The sequence below is a fragment of the Sphaeramia orbicularis genome, chromosome 18, assembly GCF_902148855.1.
Source record: "Sphaeramia orbicularis chromosome 18, fSphaOr1.1, whole genome shotgun sequence".
NCBI classification, from domain to species: Eukaryota; Metazoa; Chordata; class Actinopteri; order Kurtiformes; family Apogonidae; genus Sphaeramia; species Sphaeramia orbicularis.
This window is the reverse complement of record NC_043974.1, coordinates 27,523,241-27,540,701: the sequence shown is the minus strand read 5'-3', so window position 1 is coordinate 27,540,701 and position 17,461 is coordinate 27,523,241. Positions and strand designations below refer to the sequence as shown.

Genomic DNA, 17,461 nt, shown 5'->3' with positions numbered 1-17,461 from the left:
CATATAAACTTAATAATTAACTTTCAATTCAATCCAAACCTTGACATAATGTGTCAGTAGGTGATGTTGGGATGTAATATGCTTTTCTTTATTTAACACAGAAGTTGGGACAAGCGTTAAATCATTTTAAGTAAATAATACAGCTTCAAATTGAAGATAGTGGTTTGTCTAACCTAGACATATCCCATCCCTCTTCTACGTGTCACAGGTCTGATTACTGAAGACACTTCTGCAAGACTTCCACAAAGCTATGATTGAGGATGCACAGGTAAATCCTCCTGAGGCCAGCCTCCTCGGTCCACCATGTGCATTTAAGAAAATTGAGGCATCCTTCAAGATGGCATGTTGTGATCAATTTCCAGGTAACAATTGAGCACTGAGGAGTTAGGGAGCTGAGGAGGTGGAAAATAAAGAATTAAGGACAGGCTTAGGTGTGTGTGGCTCTGAAAACTTTTGAACAACAGGTGACATAAGTTTTTGCTCTCATTTCATTCTCATTTTCTTATCCTCGTGTGATTGGATAATTTTCACGGGTTACCAAGTGGTCTTGAGTGAGATACAGACCCTTTCAGGACTCTAGAATGAATACAAAGCAGGTGATTAACCCCAAGTTAATTGCAAAGTTTTGTCCTGTTACATCTCCGTTTAGCCACCTCTACATTTACACAGGGACTTCAGTTTAATGGACTAGGAGGCTAAACACTACTTGGCTACTCAGCTACAGAGGTAATTGTAGAGCCTTATTGTAGCAGTTTGTCTTTGATGAAGGCGTTAGTTTGTGGGGTTGCACTAAAATGTGAGCAAATTTAGTCAAATATTAACCCATAAAGACCCAGGCAGTCACCGGCGACCAAAACCATCCACCGATCTAAAATTTTTAATATCCATTGATCCACTATTCCTATCAATACATGTAAATAATTGTTGTAAAATACAGTTTGTCATCTTTTCATGGTCATCAGATATGACGTTCAGAGGCTACATAGCGAACGTAGAAACACCGTTATCTTCTACAACATTGATTCACCGGTAAAACCCATGGAGTTTGATCAATGACGATCAATGGATGGAGATACTTGGTTTATCTTCTTTTAATGATATATTTTGCCGAAAAAAATCACTTTTTCTTCAGTTTTCTCTGATTCTGATATAACCATCCTCAACTTTAATCTGAGCTTTTATGAACATCCTCATGATCAGTGAATTAAATATAGGAAAATACCTGATGTTCACTTAAAAAAACACATGATACAGACAAGTATGTGTTGAGCCGCATTATGTAATAAATTCCCATTATGTAATAAAAGTTCAAAATGTAATAAAAATGTTATGTCATCTTGTAATAAAGCCACATTATGTAATAAACTGACGCATTTTGTAGTAAACTACCTCAATGCATTATGTAGTAAATTTTTTTACATTATGTAGTAAGTAATTACAATTTGAGAAATTTATTACAAAATGCACTTGACACATTTTTATTTTCCGGAAAATGGACTGGAGTTTATCTCTGTGACATAAATCGATAAAACACACAATAAATGTTTGCTGTTCAATCTGAGGGTTAGGGTTAGGTTGTCAAGGAACATTTTTCCAAGATCATAAGATACTGTATCAGACACAACTGACACGGCAATATAATAACAATGTCCTAAATTAATCTTTAAACTGTGTAGTTAAAGTTCTGATTCCATTACCTGTAGGTCCTGTGACTAATTTCTTCTAAATTGCTCTGAAATTATATTAATTTGGATTGTTATTACATAATGAACTATTTTATTACTTTTTTTTTTTAAATAAAAATGTGTCAAGTGCATATTGTAAGAAATTTCTCAAATTGTAATAACTTACTACATAATGTGAAAAAATTTACTATATAATGTGCTGACGTAGTTTATTACAAAATGCACCAGTTTATTACATAATGCGGCTTTATTACAAGATGACGTGACATTCTTATTACATTTTGAACTTTTATTACATAATGGGAATTTATTACATAATGCGGCTCAACAGTATGTCATAATAAATTGTGTTAAAATCACTAAAGAAAAGTTAAATATAGAGAAAAAATATTTAGGAACTGCCACAAAAGTAACACTGGGTCTTTATGGGTTAAAATGAAAGGCTTATCAACATACACACATTATCAAGTGACTGACATCAAAAATCTGGACTGTACACAAACTCAAAACTGCTGTGTGTTCATATGGTACGGTATGATATGGTATGGTATGGTATGGTATGGTAATGGTATGGTATGGTATTTAGTATTTCCGACCTTTAGCCATCCAGAACATTGACCCATTGTCTATCTGTCATCTGATTTGTGTTTCTTTCCATTTTCCTGGCTTTCTGTTCATGCACTGGATCATTTTAGTATTATGTTGATCAGAAAGAAAGAAAGGCAGAAAGCCACACCACATTGATCTTTTTTTTTTTTCTCAAGATTTAAAGTGCAGAACATGGTCTCAAACAGGATTCTGAATTAATTTGGAAAAATCAAAAAGCAAAGGAAGTAACAGAATACAACATTTGATACTCAAACTGCAGCTGAGAGTTTCTGATTCGATGTGATTCCTGTGACTTTAAAAGGTAGTGGCTGGAATTAGCTTCATAAAACCAGGAGTGTTTTTCTTTTAAGAGTCCCAATGTTTGTTTCTCAAGCTGTGAAACCTAACCGCTGCCTTATTACTTTACCTCACTTAAAATTGGGACCTTGCTTTGCACTGTCTTTCTAATTTCTTTTTACAAGGGCAGTTCTTCTGTTCCAAAGTACTGCCTTCGCTCGGCTGCACTTCACTCTCTGCACAGGAATGCCGACACACTCCAGAGCCCATTATCACTTTCGCTATCAGGTGTACGGAGTGTGGATGAAGCTCCCTGCCAAGTACATGTTCTCGCTGTGAATTCAATTTGTGGTGACACTTTCCATCTGTGTGAGTGTCACTGCACAACATGTCCTTTTCCTAGATATTCCGAGTATCAACCGGTCCAAGTTTGTTGAGTCAGCTCAGGAGAGAGAGCGTGTGTGGGAGATTGGAGATCCTACAAACTTGGAACCGCCTGAACACATTACGACAACTTGTTGCTGAATTGGTGGAGGCCAACAAAAGCGTGGGCTATTATAAATTAAAGCAGAACATAAATACATCACGTCTAAGACTGGAGTGTCTAAAACACAGACACAGACGTCATCAGTTTCAGCAAGTTTTGGGCATCACTTACACTTTCTCATCGCCTCTCGGACTCAACTGTCCCCCGGTTTTACTGTCAAAATCGAGCGTTTCTATAGCAACCGAAGCTGAAACAATCGCAATCCAAGTGAACATTGAAACCACCAGGCCACAAATTACACATCTACAACCTATTTTGGCCTCCAAAGATATACAGTGTACTTTTACATGATTGTAAGTGCAGAATGAATTGCTGATGTCCGACTGAATTATTCCTTAAACGTTTCTGGATTGAGACTGCAATGATCTTTGGCCACACAGACACACACAAATACACACAAATGCACATACCAGGTTCTCCATTGCGGCCTCTTCTTCCTCGCTTTCCCGGAGGTCCTGCAACAGAGAAGAATATAGTACATTTTTGTCAGTAATTTGATTGTCCTTTTGTTTGTATAAGTTTCATACTCTTCTTTTATTGCTTGTGTTTAAGTATTCTCACAGTCAAACATCCTCATAGCAGAATAGAGCCACAGAGAAATATTGTGTTTGGACTATATAGTACAAATAACTCAAAATCTCAAGCTTCATTAAGTATTTAGACTCTGTTTAGACATAAGCAGAGTTGGAAAAAGAAAAAAAAAAAAAAAACCAGTCTTTCCTCAAAAGCTCACTTCATGCTGTCATATTCATTTCTTTATTTTTTTTACATCTCAGCATGGATGCCCCGGTTTTTAATTTGTTTATCGAGACACTGATTTCCTTTCTGCTATTTTCCTGTCAACACTATCAATCCGCTAAGGTTCATCTGGAGGAAACAATTACACGCTTTGCCAGGTTTTACACATCGAAGGCCTGACTGGCTTGCATTGTACACAGGTAGTAGTCTGCCCTGACGGAAAACAAAAAAACTACACAACTCTGAAATTTCTCTCCCCAAAATTACTGTCTTCCTCTCTGCAACACATGTAGTCTTTGCGAGAAGCCTGCAGCAGGAAACAAATCCTCCGCACTTGGCACTTCATTTGCCCTCTTACTAAAAAAAACTGTTATTTACAACATCGTCAGAGGATGAGAGGCTCTGACATTGAGACTAGATGGAAATTAAAGCCCGAGCTCTTATAATGGTTGCACAGTAGTTCATGAAAACACCACTTTTGCATAGAACTTGTCAACATGCAACAGAACGGATAAAGTCTAAGATGGAAAAATTACTTTCCACTCAACATTAAAGGACCTGTCAGGATCAAACGGATTGGAAGCCAGTGTAACCAAGTGGAACAATCTTCCCTGTCTGCATCTGCATCACAGAAAAGGTTCAGATCCAGTTTCAGGCGGCAACAATACTGCGAGGAATCATTATGCAAATCATTTCTGACCCTAACGCTGCCAGAGAATAGCATCTTGTCATGTTAGAGGCTCAGGATAATTACAGTAATGTAATGGGACGGGTAATTGCATTGGTGTGTAAAGAACAAATGGCTAAAATTCTGACAGAAAAGACAAAACATCTAGACCTAACTTGACCTCCTCTCCTTTTGTCTTTCAATATGTGCATCGCTCTAAAGTATAAAGGGAATAAAAGTTAGAGAGCAAAAAGTAAAATAAAAGAAGTATGCTTTTATGCAGTGTTTGGCTGATTTATGACACTCCAGATGTGTTACTGGGGTGCAAAATGCAAGATTATGTTGCACAACTCTCTGTATGATGCTTAGGCCTCAATTTGATCCCACTGTTTGGCTCAGCTTCAGCCTCCAGCTCTGCTCCCTTTGGATGTTTTCCAAGATAATGTCAGGCACTGCCAGTGAAGGGCCCAGGCACAGTTTAAAGTATGTAACCACAGGTGGAGTTTGACTCTCACTTTACTATGGTTCACATCAGCCCTGGTTTCGGCATAGGTTTGTTTTTTAAGGTTTTTGAAAGAAACAGAAGGGGGTTTACTGTGTTTGGCACTCACTTCATTACAGCTCACTTTGAAATGACACTTGACACGTCTGAGAGGAATATTCTGCATGACGATACAGCGCGCTCGTGATTTAAGCGGTGTATTTTTGACAACTGATGAAAAAAACAACACTTCTCATACGGGAGATATTAGTCCAGACAAGAATGGCCAACATTATTTTAACGTATCACCATGCATCACGATTTAAATTCGATTTAGATTTTCATTTCTTGCGATTACACACTGTAAGGAAAGATTTCAGTGTAACAGTGTTTGTAAAATGCTTGGAAAAAAAAAAAAAAAAAAAAAGCATATGCCAACAGAAACAATATGACATTTCAGGTTTTGGAACACGAATTAGAGAATAACTCAAAGTGTAAGTTCACCTCCTGCTCTGAGCCAAACTCCAGCCACTGCATGATTCAGAAAAAGTGTTAAAAAGTGGGAACGATACAGCAAAAATGAAACAAGGAGTTGTTCAGTGACATCCCCGAGTCAAGGCAAAACACAAATTGAATCAAAAGGCTCTAGGTCCATTTAAGAGTCTGAAAGAACTCCGTTTTGTGGTCCTAAGTCTGCAGCAAAACATATTTCATCCACCTTAAAAAAGCCCTATATTTAGAATGTTTTCACTTCTTTACCTTACTGTTAGCCCATTGTGACAATTAAAGCTCTAAAGCCACCACACCCCCCTGACTTCACTTTACAGGACATTCTTTTTGTTATTGTGAGACTTTAGTGCTTTAACATGTCTGTCCAGACTGAAAATAAACAAACTAATGAACTCAGGTAGTTGTAGACAAGCATTTTTATGCTGTATGAGGTAAAATTAATGTTTTTGTGTTTGAAGAGAGTGCTATAAGGGGATCTTGGGGAATGTAGGCTGCACACCTCTGATTCAAGATAGGCTAGATGTAGCATTTCTACTTTAAAATATTAAAAACTGACCAAAAATATTATTAGACTGTTCTGAATAAAGGGTTGGATGTTATATAACAGAACTATAATGTAACAGCATATGAAGATTATGAGACAGTGTTATTTTGACTAAATGTCTTTGTTTTATAGAGAAAAAATGAAGAGTTTTAGACGTCAGTGAGTGATGCAGTCTGTGGAAATGTAGTGTTAATTTGATGGTGGTTTTGGGAGCTGTGGGTGCGTTCTGGTTAATGATTTGCCTACATATAACTCCTTTATCATTAAATTTTAATATGATGTAGAAAAGCCCCAAACAGCATCTTTTCAGAGTATTGTCATTTCCTAAAGTCTCTCTAGTTTACATCAGTGTTCTTCAACCTTGGGGTCGGGACCCCACATGGGGTCACCTGGAATTCAAATGGGGTCGCCTGAAATTTCTAGTAATTGATAAGAAATAAAAATTCAAACTTACCAATAAAAAATATATGGTGACAATCACTATACATAAAAGACATGACAAACTGAAGCTGAAACTGAAGCCCTGAGGTACTGTTTATCTTTCAAATGTTTCAGATGCTGCAGCTCTTTCATAATTCATAGTTTGAGTTTTTGTTTGTTCAGTATTAATTGTCAGCCTTGTAAATCCAAGCTGGACTGACTGTACATATCCTGACCAAAGAAAATAAAATTCTCACTTTGTGCAGTAATCTACGCCTGGCTTTTCTGCCTCTGTCTATAATAATATACGTTATACAGACTAAATTTCGCCAAAAATTAACATTTATTTACAACATAGTTTAGCAAACTATTACATGATCAAAAACAAATTAATTTTAGCAAAAAAAAAAAAAAAAAGTCTCTGTTTTGAATGTCTGGGGGGTCGCCATAAATTTGTGACGTTAAAATGGGGTCACAAGCCAAAAAAGGTTGGTAACCACTTGTTTACATGTACCATGTTCTCTCTTTTTTTCTTATTAATATACCTTGCAAAAATTCCTGCAAAATCCACACCATGTAGAAGATATTCTTATTTACTGTACTGTAAATAAAACTGGTTTAGTTTGGTTCAGATGTACAATATATCCTGTGTTCTGCAGATCTGGTTTGACTAAATAGTCTGAGTCTGAGGAAGCATCTTCCAGCTTCGGGATGATCCAAAACAGAAGGTGGTGAGTTCAAACATTTACATTTTCATTCCATAATATCTATTTTTTTGCTATATGTACACATTTTGTCAGAATTAAAAGCAATATAATGTGTTTCATCAGTGTGCATTCATATCACTTGCTCACTACAGTCGTGGAAAAAATTATTAGACCAACCCTTGTTTTTTTCAATTTCTTATTCATTTTAATGCCTGGTACAACTAAAGGTACATTTGTTTGGACAAATACAATGATAACAACAAAAATAGCTCAAAAGAGTTTAATTTCAGAGCTGATATCTATCCATTTTCTATGTTTTCTTGATAATAACCAAAATCACTTCAGTTCTTCCGTCAAAATCTGTGGGATTGTACTGTCAAAAACAGTGCTTTTAGGCATTCCATGTTTTCTTTTCTGTCTTTTTTAGTCACATGATACACACAGGAGTTAGTACTTGATTGCATAACCATTATTTTTGATGACTTTTGATGGTCTAATCATTTTTTCCGCAACTGTGCCAACATGTAAAATGTGCAGTGCCTAACACAGATGATTAAGAACGGTCCAAACACTATTATTGTGCTGTTTTACAAATGAGTTAATCCAAAAGCTGACTATGTACATTAATGATGCTTGAAATAACTTAAATAAACAGAAATTCATCTGAGCTGATGAAAGTGTCGAGAGATGTCAGAGCAAAACAATATATTTGCTCAAAAACACTGAGGTCAGTCTTCATTTTTTCTTAAATCATCCAACTTTGGTTACGGAACAGTGGCTTCAGAAAAAAAAAAAAAAAAGATATGCGGCAGAATGTCTCATCATGAGGGTCAACAGCTCTGAACATTCTGCTGAAACCTTTTCAACTGGTTTTGAATACAGAGGGTGAAATAAATCAAAGTGAGCTTGTTTTTCATTCAATTCTTTTTGGTCAGACGTAATAAAATGAACCCTGCGGTGCTGTGTTGTGTTTTTAGATTGTATAATTTGGTTGCTGTTGAAATTTAGAAAAGTCAGAAGGAGCACGCCTCTTGATAATGAAACAGCGCAGAGGAAGGCATGAATGATGTGCTAATTTTAAAATAAAAATAAATGGGTGGAAACAATAGTAAAAGTTCAATGATGATTAAACACAAAAACACAACATTAGATGTAATTACAACACGGCTTGGCAGCGCGAACAGCAGAATTTAAGGAAGCCACTAAGCTGATATATGCAATTTTCCTATGTAAATTAAAGGAACATATAAGTAGAACCTAATATCCCTTCATCACCCGTCAAATTCATGCATGTGAAAGTGAAGGATCATATTTTTCCCATAAGCCTGTGACTGTATCTGTTAATATGATAATCAATTGTGACATGCACGGCACCATGTTAGCTCTGAGAACAGCATGAAACCATCACAGCACAATGCTCTCAAGTCTCTAAATTTATTCATTTTCTGCTTTTTCAACAAGTATGTGGGCTTTTTACAATCCCACAGATTGCTTTTTTGTCCAGAACACTGAAAGTAGTAGTCATTTAATGCTATTTGGCACAAAGGAATCCCATGTAATTGGTAGTATTGGGAAATATGCAGTTTTTAAGCCATGTCTGTGTTGTTCTTGAAAATACTTAGCATGTACACTGCTCATTACAACACTATTTCCAAGTTGCATGTTGCTCCATATTATGATACTCACATTATTACTCATGAATATTAAGAGAATACTGCATTTTATCACCTAAAATCATCCCGAAAGGATTGGCTGGCCCCGGACGGCTAACAGCGCGGTACCTCTCCTTAAGTTCTCCATTTCCTTCAAATCAATCAGGTCTAACTGAACCAGCCCCGGTCGGACTCATTTACAATACCATCATTGTTTCAGAGCTTGATATACATAATCAGCCCACTCAAACTTCTCTCTTCAAGTAATACAGCTTTTCCACAGAACAAAAAAGCAAAGCCAAACATAACAAAGTGGGTACAAGCTCCATCCTCCAAAAGGAAGTCAGGTTTGAAGAGACTTGAAGAGAGAGACGGGCTTTTGTGTTTCTTGGGAATGTAATTGAACCTTTCTGGATAAGATATGAATAAATTTAGATCTTTTCTGGGACTGATGTACTGTGTGATCATGAAGTCATCCACTTTAGTTAGAAGTGAAACCTGACATTTCTGAAAAGGCCCTTGTGACTCATTAACTTCAGAAGAATCAAAAGACTGCAACTCTTTCTTTCCCCCCTTTTTTTTTTTTTTAAGTAATGACTCAAACACTTCGTTTTCAACAGACACCTGCATCTTGTGAATGTGGTCTTAAAAGATTAAAAGATTTGGCATTTTCACTCTTTCATCTGCGCATTTTCCACGGTTCATTTTTAAACTATTTTCCTGTCATGTAGAAATGTAAGCAACCTGTCTATTTTACGGATACATTAAGCAACACGCTCCGACTTTAGTGTTTACATATGAGTCAAAAATAAAATTTCCGACATCAGTGTTTGGGGGAAATGTCATGGTAATACAGTAATTACAATGCCAATGTTTTCAGAAACTGACATGAAATTGTTTCGCTGGTGTTTGGTACAGTCATGGTCAATTTCACGCCAAGGATAAAAGTAGCCCAGTGACTAAAAATGCCTCTCATGATCCTGAAATGCCTTTTTTGTGAAGGTGTTAATATGTTAAAGCATATATAAAAGGTTCCTGTTTTCATGTTATAGTTTCAATGAATGTATCCCAATAGTTTTGACATGACAGTTGGATTCTTGATACAATTAAAAACTTAGTATCTGCTTCACAATTGCCCAAAAATGACATGCAAATCTAAAGTTCTTGTTAAATGTTTCCCGTCTCATTATCAGCAGTGTGCAGTAGTTTTAAAGACTCTCTCACTGTGGTTTCTAAATGACTTCCGAGCTTTGGGAGTGATATATTTAGTGAAACGCAAAAATATTCCCCCAAAAATGTTACGATCAGTGTCTTCACAAACATTCCTAATATTCAGGAAGATTTAGTCGAAACAGACTTTAATATAGTCCATTTAATCCCACAACATGGATGGCTGAGTTTATTAAATCTGGCAACACTTTGGTATCCAGGTCAACGGAACTAAAGCTGCACAAAAGCTGGCTTTCTACTGTACAATCATTTGTTACTTTACAAGTACATATTTGTGGGATCATCTGGCAGAGACGACAATGGTTTCGATCCAAGATCCTTATTACCCCGCATGACAATGAATAAATCAATACGTAAAATGCTAATTCAGGGAACAGTGGATGCACTATCCAAGGGAAAATATGGAAATTGAGCCACAATTTTACAATCAGCCTCATCTACAAATGTCACTGCTCTCTTCATTCTCCGCAGGATTGTGCATTATTGTCTGGAAAATGAACTGCAGAATGTACATTCAACATGGAAAGCCTTTCCAGTCCAACCTGCACTGTACAGGTGAAGAACATACTCATTAAACTGTCATTGCTTTGTATTGTATTGTATGTATTTGAGCCAACTAGAATGGCTGTATAGTTGTGATAATTGCCTCCATTCACCTGCATAAAAGCAGCTGGACTAAGCAAGCAGAACTGTCATATTTCATCACAATTTACAAATCATTTTCTACAGTTCGAGGTTTGACTCTAATGACGTCTCATCTCCAGCCTTTCAGATTTTATTTCTATTTTCCAGTGTTTAATGTTGGCTCTTCTTCTTCTTCTTCATACTTCATACATAATGCATACTTCACATGCACCTTAGGCTGCTTTCAAACAGCAGGTCTTAATGCACAGTTCAGATTTTTTGGTGAAATCCGACTTCCTGGGACACAGAATTGTGACGTTTGTCGCTTTTCAATGACGTAAAGGTTGGATAAATGCGACCTGGCCGTTGAGACTGAAGTCGCATTTAGGACCACATATGAAAGTGTCCAGGGTTGGATTTTTAAAAAATCTGATTTATGTTGTTCAAACTGTCTTTAACAGATTGGATACAGGTTACATATGGGCCAAAAAATCAGATTAGGGCCACATTTGCCTATAGTGTGAACGTAGTGAACGTTTTGCTAGTGTTTTTGTACGCAACTGAGCTATTGTGACCAAGTAATTTCCCTTGTGGATCAATAAAGTTTGTCTAAATCTATGTCTTAAGTCTATACAGTGTGGACAGTTAGTCTACTAATTGGCTTAAATTATAGTAGTGGAATAAAATGAACACAAAATGACAATTAATCCTGAATCATTAGTTGTTTCTCCATTGACCCTCAAACTGCGCGACTATAACTTGCGCATAAAAATTTGCCTAAAGGAAAAACGGCAATTTCGCCCAAACTCTTGTTTTTTGCTGGTAAGTTTTTGCGCTGGCAAGAGGTGGTTTTTTGGGTGTAGTGAAATTGGTATATCATGCAAAACTGCAATGGAAAGACCTTTTTCCACAACTAGAGTCACGTGCACACAAAAAAAAAAAAAAGTTGATGAAATGTTGACAGATCTTACAACAAGCGAAGACGAGTTTTAAAGAAACATGGTGCGGTATGTGTGGACACACCAGGAAACCGAATCATTTTTGAATTTAGTACGATATAGAGGAGTAAAATATAATAATAATGAATATATCTGTAAATCAACATAATATTTACATTGGTTGCTATGTTTATGGAATGACTGTGGATGTCATCTGACTATAATAAATTAACAAATGATCGCATTTTTGATTTACTGGAGAAAATGACATTACGCACTTCTATTTTTTCAATATTTAGTAAATATCTGTAAAGGTATACGCATTAGTCTAATGGAAAAGTGACTAGTCATGTCTGGGTCATCTTTGTCATATGATCTGTGTTTCAGAGGGACTGTAAAGATCATTCCATTAAATTAAAAAAAAAAAGCACAGTCAAATGGTTACTACTCAGTTAATGTCCATATTAAATTGCATGAGTATTAGTGTATTTACTATATATTACAGAAAGCACTGCATTGTAGAGTTAATGTTTTTAGTCGAGGGAGTTCATTACATTTGTTAGTATATGTATACACTAAAGTGGGTGTCTATGTTTTAGTTCACTTTATCCTATAGAGTTTGTGTAATGTATTGTTTTGCTGCTAATAAAGACATACATACTGGTTAAATGATGACTTCAGAAGATGAACAAGTATAAGATTAAACTCTGAACTGCTCTGAGCTGTGATGTGCAGTTAGTCTGATTTACACGGATGCTTTGCTGTAAATGCAATGTTAAGTGTAAAAAGGTTTTTGGTTCATTTAAGACTCTGTTGGGACAAATTAGGCTGCCAAAGTCTGGGTAATTAATGTGAAACACTGCAGCTGTCACAGATGTATGTACACTTAAAAATGTGGACTGGTGTTTATTTCAACAATGAACAGATTTGTTTCACTTACTTCTGGCTACTGTCAAATTATTAGTCTAATTATTCACAAATTATTAGTCAAATAATAGCTATTAGTCACATTATAATAACAGAAAAAAAAGACATCTGCCTCCTGCCCTCCTGAAACCTAAGGAAAAACAGAAACCTTAGTATAGTTTGGTTTTAATTCACAGTTAGAGGTGAGAAAAAATGGGATTCAGATCATGGGTCATATTTCTACTTCAGCTACATATCCAAACCCACATCATACTTATTTGAAACATAATTAATTCTCACTTGAAATGTAACTGTAAAATGTAGTTGTTAATGTGCCTGTCATGTGCGGTTTAATATCACAGCTCTAGTTATTGGAACTACTGCACAGATTCTTCAGTTTTTTTTGTTTTTTTTTAATTTTTGGTATAAAATCTTATTTCACAATTTTAAGAAGTCTAACAAACACTTGATAATAACTCAGTCATATGGGTAAAGAATAAACTGAATTCACTTGAGGTCATTAAACTGATAAATGACGTTGACAGAAACAGGAAACTCCCCTTGAAGTTACTCTATGTAGTATTGATATTCCAACAAATCAACACTACGTATTGATAGACTGTATCACTCACTGAATAAAGTATAAAGCTCATTGTTTACATACATCTATTATCTTAGTTTTCTTCTTCACAGACTCTTATTTTCACAGTCGGTGAAAATAACACTGTCATAATCTTCCCCTGCTGCATCTGCTGATAGTTTACATTGTAGCTCTGTTAGCGTAGCTCTGTTTTTCGACATAAAGTAATACGACGACAGGTTTGTGTTGTCAATAGCTGCACTAAAGACCTGTTTGGAATCATCCAAACAAGGTCACTGTTTAGTCTAAATTATCAACCAAACAGGAAAGATAATAACATCACATAATAATTTTATACCCTCGGAAGCCTCATATTGTAGCACCAAACTTACCCGTGTAAAAGAAACACTGCCGTTTTAGTATCAAACTCATTATTTTCATTTAGAGCTGTGCCCAGTGGAGAAAACAACAACCACAGTGCTTCTAGCTTTATCACTTTGTCACTTTCTTTATGTCTAAAAGTGATTTCTTAGCAGTTCTCATATCTGGTCAAAGGCCCTGTGCTTCTCCCTGTTCCTTACCATGACAGACTGGTGTCATATAGAATTCTGACTCCATGGAAATCTGACCCCTGGGTCACTTTTCTAGTGTGGAAAACTGACCCACCCCATAGAATTTTGACCCCTTATATGAATTTGTACTGTATGTTAATAAAAATTTTCTAATACATTTCTATATCATAATAAGCTTGAATATACAGGGTGGGGAAGCAAAATTTACAATATTTTGAGGCAGGGATTGAAAGACAGTGTATGACCAATTAGTTTATTGAAAGTCTTGAGAATTTATTTGCCACAATAAAATTTACATAATAGAAAATGTTTTCATTCTATGTGTCCTCCTTCTTTCTCAATAACTGCCTTCACACGCTTCCTGAAACTTGCGCAAGTGTTCCTCAAATATTCGGGTGACAACTTCTCCCATTCTTCTTTAATAGTATCTTCCAGACTTTCTCATAATAGTTTTGCTCATAGTCATTCTCTTCTTTACATTATAAACAGTCTTTATGGACACTCCAACTATTTTTGAAATCTCCTTTGGTGTGACGAGTGCATTCAGCAAATCACACACTCTTTGACGTTTGCTTTCCTGATTACTCCTATGGGCAAAAGTTTCTGAAAAGGTATGGATAATAGTGTTAGGTATGATTATGACATCAATATATGTTTGGTTTCAAAACAATTGACGTAGTGCCTGCTGAGAAAAAACAACTAAATGTTCATTGTAAATTTTGCTTCCCCACCCTGTATGTGTATAATTTGAAATTTTCTCCAGAAACTACTAAATTAATTAATTCATATAGCCAGTGAAGTAAATAATCTGTGTTCATTTTAGAGTTGCAGGACATTATAGACATGAAATCTACCCTAAATTATGAAAACAATTGTGGAAAAAAATAGGTTTTATGTATTTATTTTCTAATATATGTATTAACTTAGTAATATTTGTAACAAAAACTATGCAACACTGAATGGGTGAAAACAGATTGCAGTAAAAGTTATGGGATTTGAATCAATAACAGTTTTTTGAGTAAATAATAAGTGTTAATCACAGATAGGTTGGTAATATTTGCTCGTACATTTGTGCAATGCATGATTGGCAATAATTTTTGTGCTTTTCATAACATGTTTTGTGTTTATATATACCTTAAATAAACTTTTTTTTTTTTTTTTTACAAATTTGGTGATTTATTGGGGGTGGGTCACTGTTCCATAAGGGGGGGTCACAGCTCTATAACAGAAAACTGACCTGCGGGTCACTTTTCTATGGGGGTCACTTTTCTGACACCAGCAGAGTGATGCAATACTCCCTCTAGTGGCCACGTTAATCCAACGGCCCACTGGTGTAAATATATTCACTGCATATTTTTACCACCCAATACATTGGCGTCTTTGGCATAACTCACTCCATTTTAAATGTATTATTATGTTTATTCTGTTGTTTTTCCTTGGTATTTTTATTTCACTATTTTTAAACTGTACAGCTGCTTTTATGTCGTTTTAATCTATTCTTGTATTTTAGTCTATCATTTTGCTTTTTATTGTTCTGTACGACACTGTTTTAATTGTAGAGCTGTTTTATGTTTTTAATCTGTTCTTGTATTTTTCTTTCATTTTTGGTTTTTCCCCTGTAAGTCACTTTGGAAAAAATGCATAAATGCAACTCTAAATGTAAATGTAACTTCAGAGCTTTTAATTTTAAAAACTCCAATAATAATCTTAGATCATATTTTAATGTTAGACAGTAGAAACAGCTCCTTTAAACACAAAAGTGGGTCTGGAGGAGAATCCCTGTCGCTCTGTGTCTGACCTCTGGTACCTACATCCTCAAACCCTTCAAAGAGACAACAAAGAGTTGGCTCTCAAAGAGGTGCTTGACAGACCATTGCAACCCTCAAAGACCTGAAAAAGTGGGTCCCTGAAATACCACATCACTCTCGAAATGCAAGTAGCATGAGTAGAGGACTGGTCTAAAGTTAGTTCAGTTGACCCTGTTAAGCTGTATGTGCTTACTTACCTTAAGTTAAGCACACAGCCTATTTAACGTCTGTAACAACTTTGAACGAGGTCAGCTAAAGGTTGTCTAAATCCTTACCCAAAGCTGTACTGACACACACAACATCTACTTTAATGCACTTGTGGAAGATTTTTTTTTTTTTTTTTTTCCAAATGTAAACACGGGATATGTGAATGTAGTTCACATTTTACTGCAAGTACGATTCACTTATGTAAATGGAAGTTCAACTCCTGGAAATTAGAGGTAAGTTTCCACATTCCTGGAATCTGATACAAAGAACAGAATGCAGCATGGTTAGTATGTAATGTTGAGCTATTTCAAAGAGCAACCCTATGATCAACCTTGTTTAACAGCAGCGGTTCTTTCATTGCATTGAACCAGTGCCATGCTGCTGGGATTATGTTTCTCGTGAGCCAAAAATAAGTAGTGGATATACAGACTGGTATAATAGTTTGTTTAAAGTCATTTAAAGAGTGCTAACCTTCTAGCCTATACAGTGTTAAATCTAGCCTTCTGTATATTTCAGCAGACTCTGGAGGGATTCTGGCAGCACAAAACAAAGATCTAAATTCTTCTGAAGAATTCATGGGTCTGTTTTAATTTTCCCAAGACTCACATTTGAATCCCAACCCAACCTAGAAAAACAATGTTCTAAAGGATATTTCACATTATGCTCTGATTCTGTGGCATATATCTTCATTATCCCCATTTCCATCCGCACTTAACTCCAATGCAACAATTTCCTGAATAAATATGTAATTATAGCCATTTCCTAAATAATTCTTCCCAATTACATGCAATCTGTTGCCCAGAAAAGAAACCATTGTGTCTGATTTTTACATTTACTTGTTGTCCTTTGTAGGGGTGTACTCATTGTGTCACCACAAATCTCAGAGAGTGCATGCACACACACACTCCACATGTACCAACTTCGATCTTATTTTTCTCTTTTCTGTGGATAAAACGCTTCCAAGTGCTGATAATTTCGATTTCATTTCCAACGCGCTACTTTAGTACAGCACATCTCTGTATTTTACAGTAATAAATGTATTGTTATATGAAGATAGACATGTGTTTACATTGCTGCTCAACAGAGTATGATTAGTTAGCTGGAAATTTATAGTTTAATTTATACAAGTGCTGTAAAGCAAGACATCTCACTGATTAGGGCCTAAATTAAATCTAACGAACAGTCATGAGGGGTAATGAACAGTGACGCCTGCTCCGCAAAACTCTAATGAAACTCAGTTTTGCCGTTTTCAATTACAAGACATCATGAAAGCACTGAGTTCTGATTTACTCAGTGGTGCAAGCTGTGCTGTTATCATTATGTTCAGGTTACAACTAATTCACAGAGCCAACAGGACTCTTGTTAATGTCAGTTAGTCCCAAGACATCACCCAGCAGGAATCTGAAACTAATTACATAAAGCAGCGTTCATTACAATGCAGAAAGTTGCATCCCATTAAAAAAAGCAAATGATGCATAGTTTCTGCAACTGTCTGTGTGCATTCTCAGTAGTGGACCGAGGATGTTATTATCAGTTGGAATGGAGTAATTTTTCTGCCCATCCCTGATGAATATAGCCATTTCACTCCTGTGCGTGAATGTGTGAGTCCTGAGCTGTGTTTGTCCAGATGCCAGTTATCAGTTCATTAAATGAAAAGTCAATCCATTAGGATGTGAGGAATTTGTCTGTCACTGCAGGCTCCATTAACACTGCATCAAGCAGATTGAAACTAGTATTAAAAATGCATCTTTCCTCTACCC

The 17,461-nt window shown here is 36.0% G+C and overlaps 1 protein-coding gene across 1 annotated transcript in view; it reads right to left on the bottom strand.

Moving 5' to 3' along the window:
* Positions 1–17,461, bottom strand: part of col25a1 (collagen type XXV alpha 1 chain) — a 215,690-nt gene that overhangs the window by 87,458 nt on the left and 110,771 nt on the right. The window contains exon 3 of the mRNA XM_030162535.1: positions 3,528–3,572. Within this exon, the coding sequence (XP_030018395.1) occupies positions 3,528–3,572 (45 nt within the window). The remainder of the gene's footprint in view (positions 1–3,527; positions 3,573–17,461) is intronic.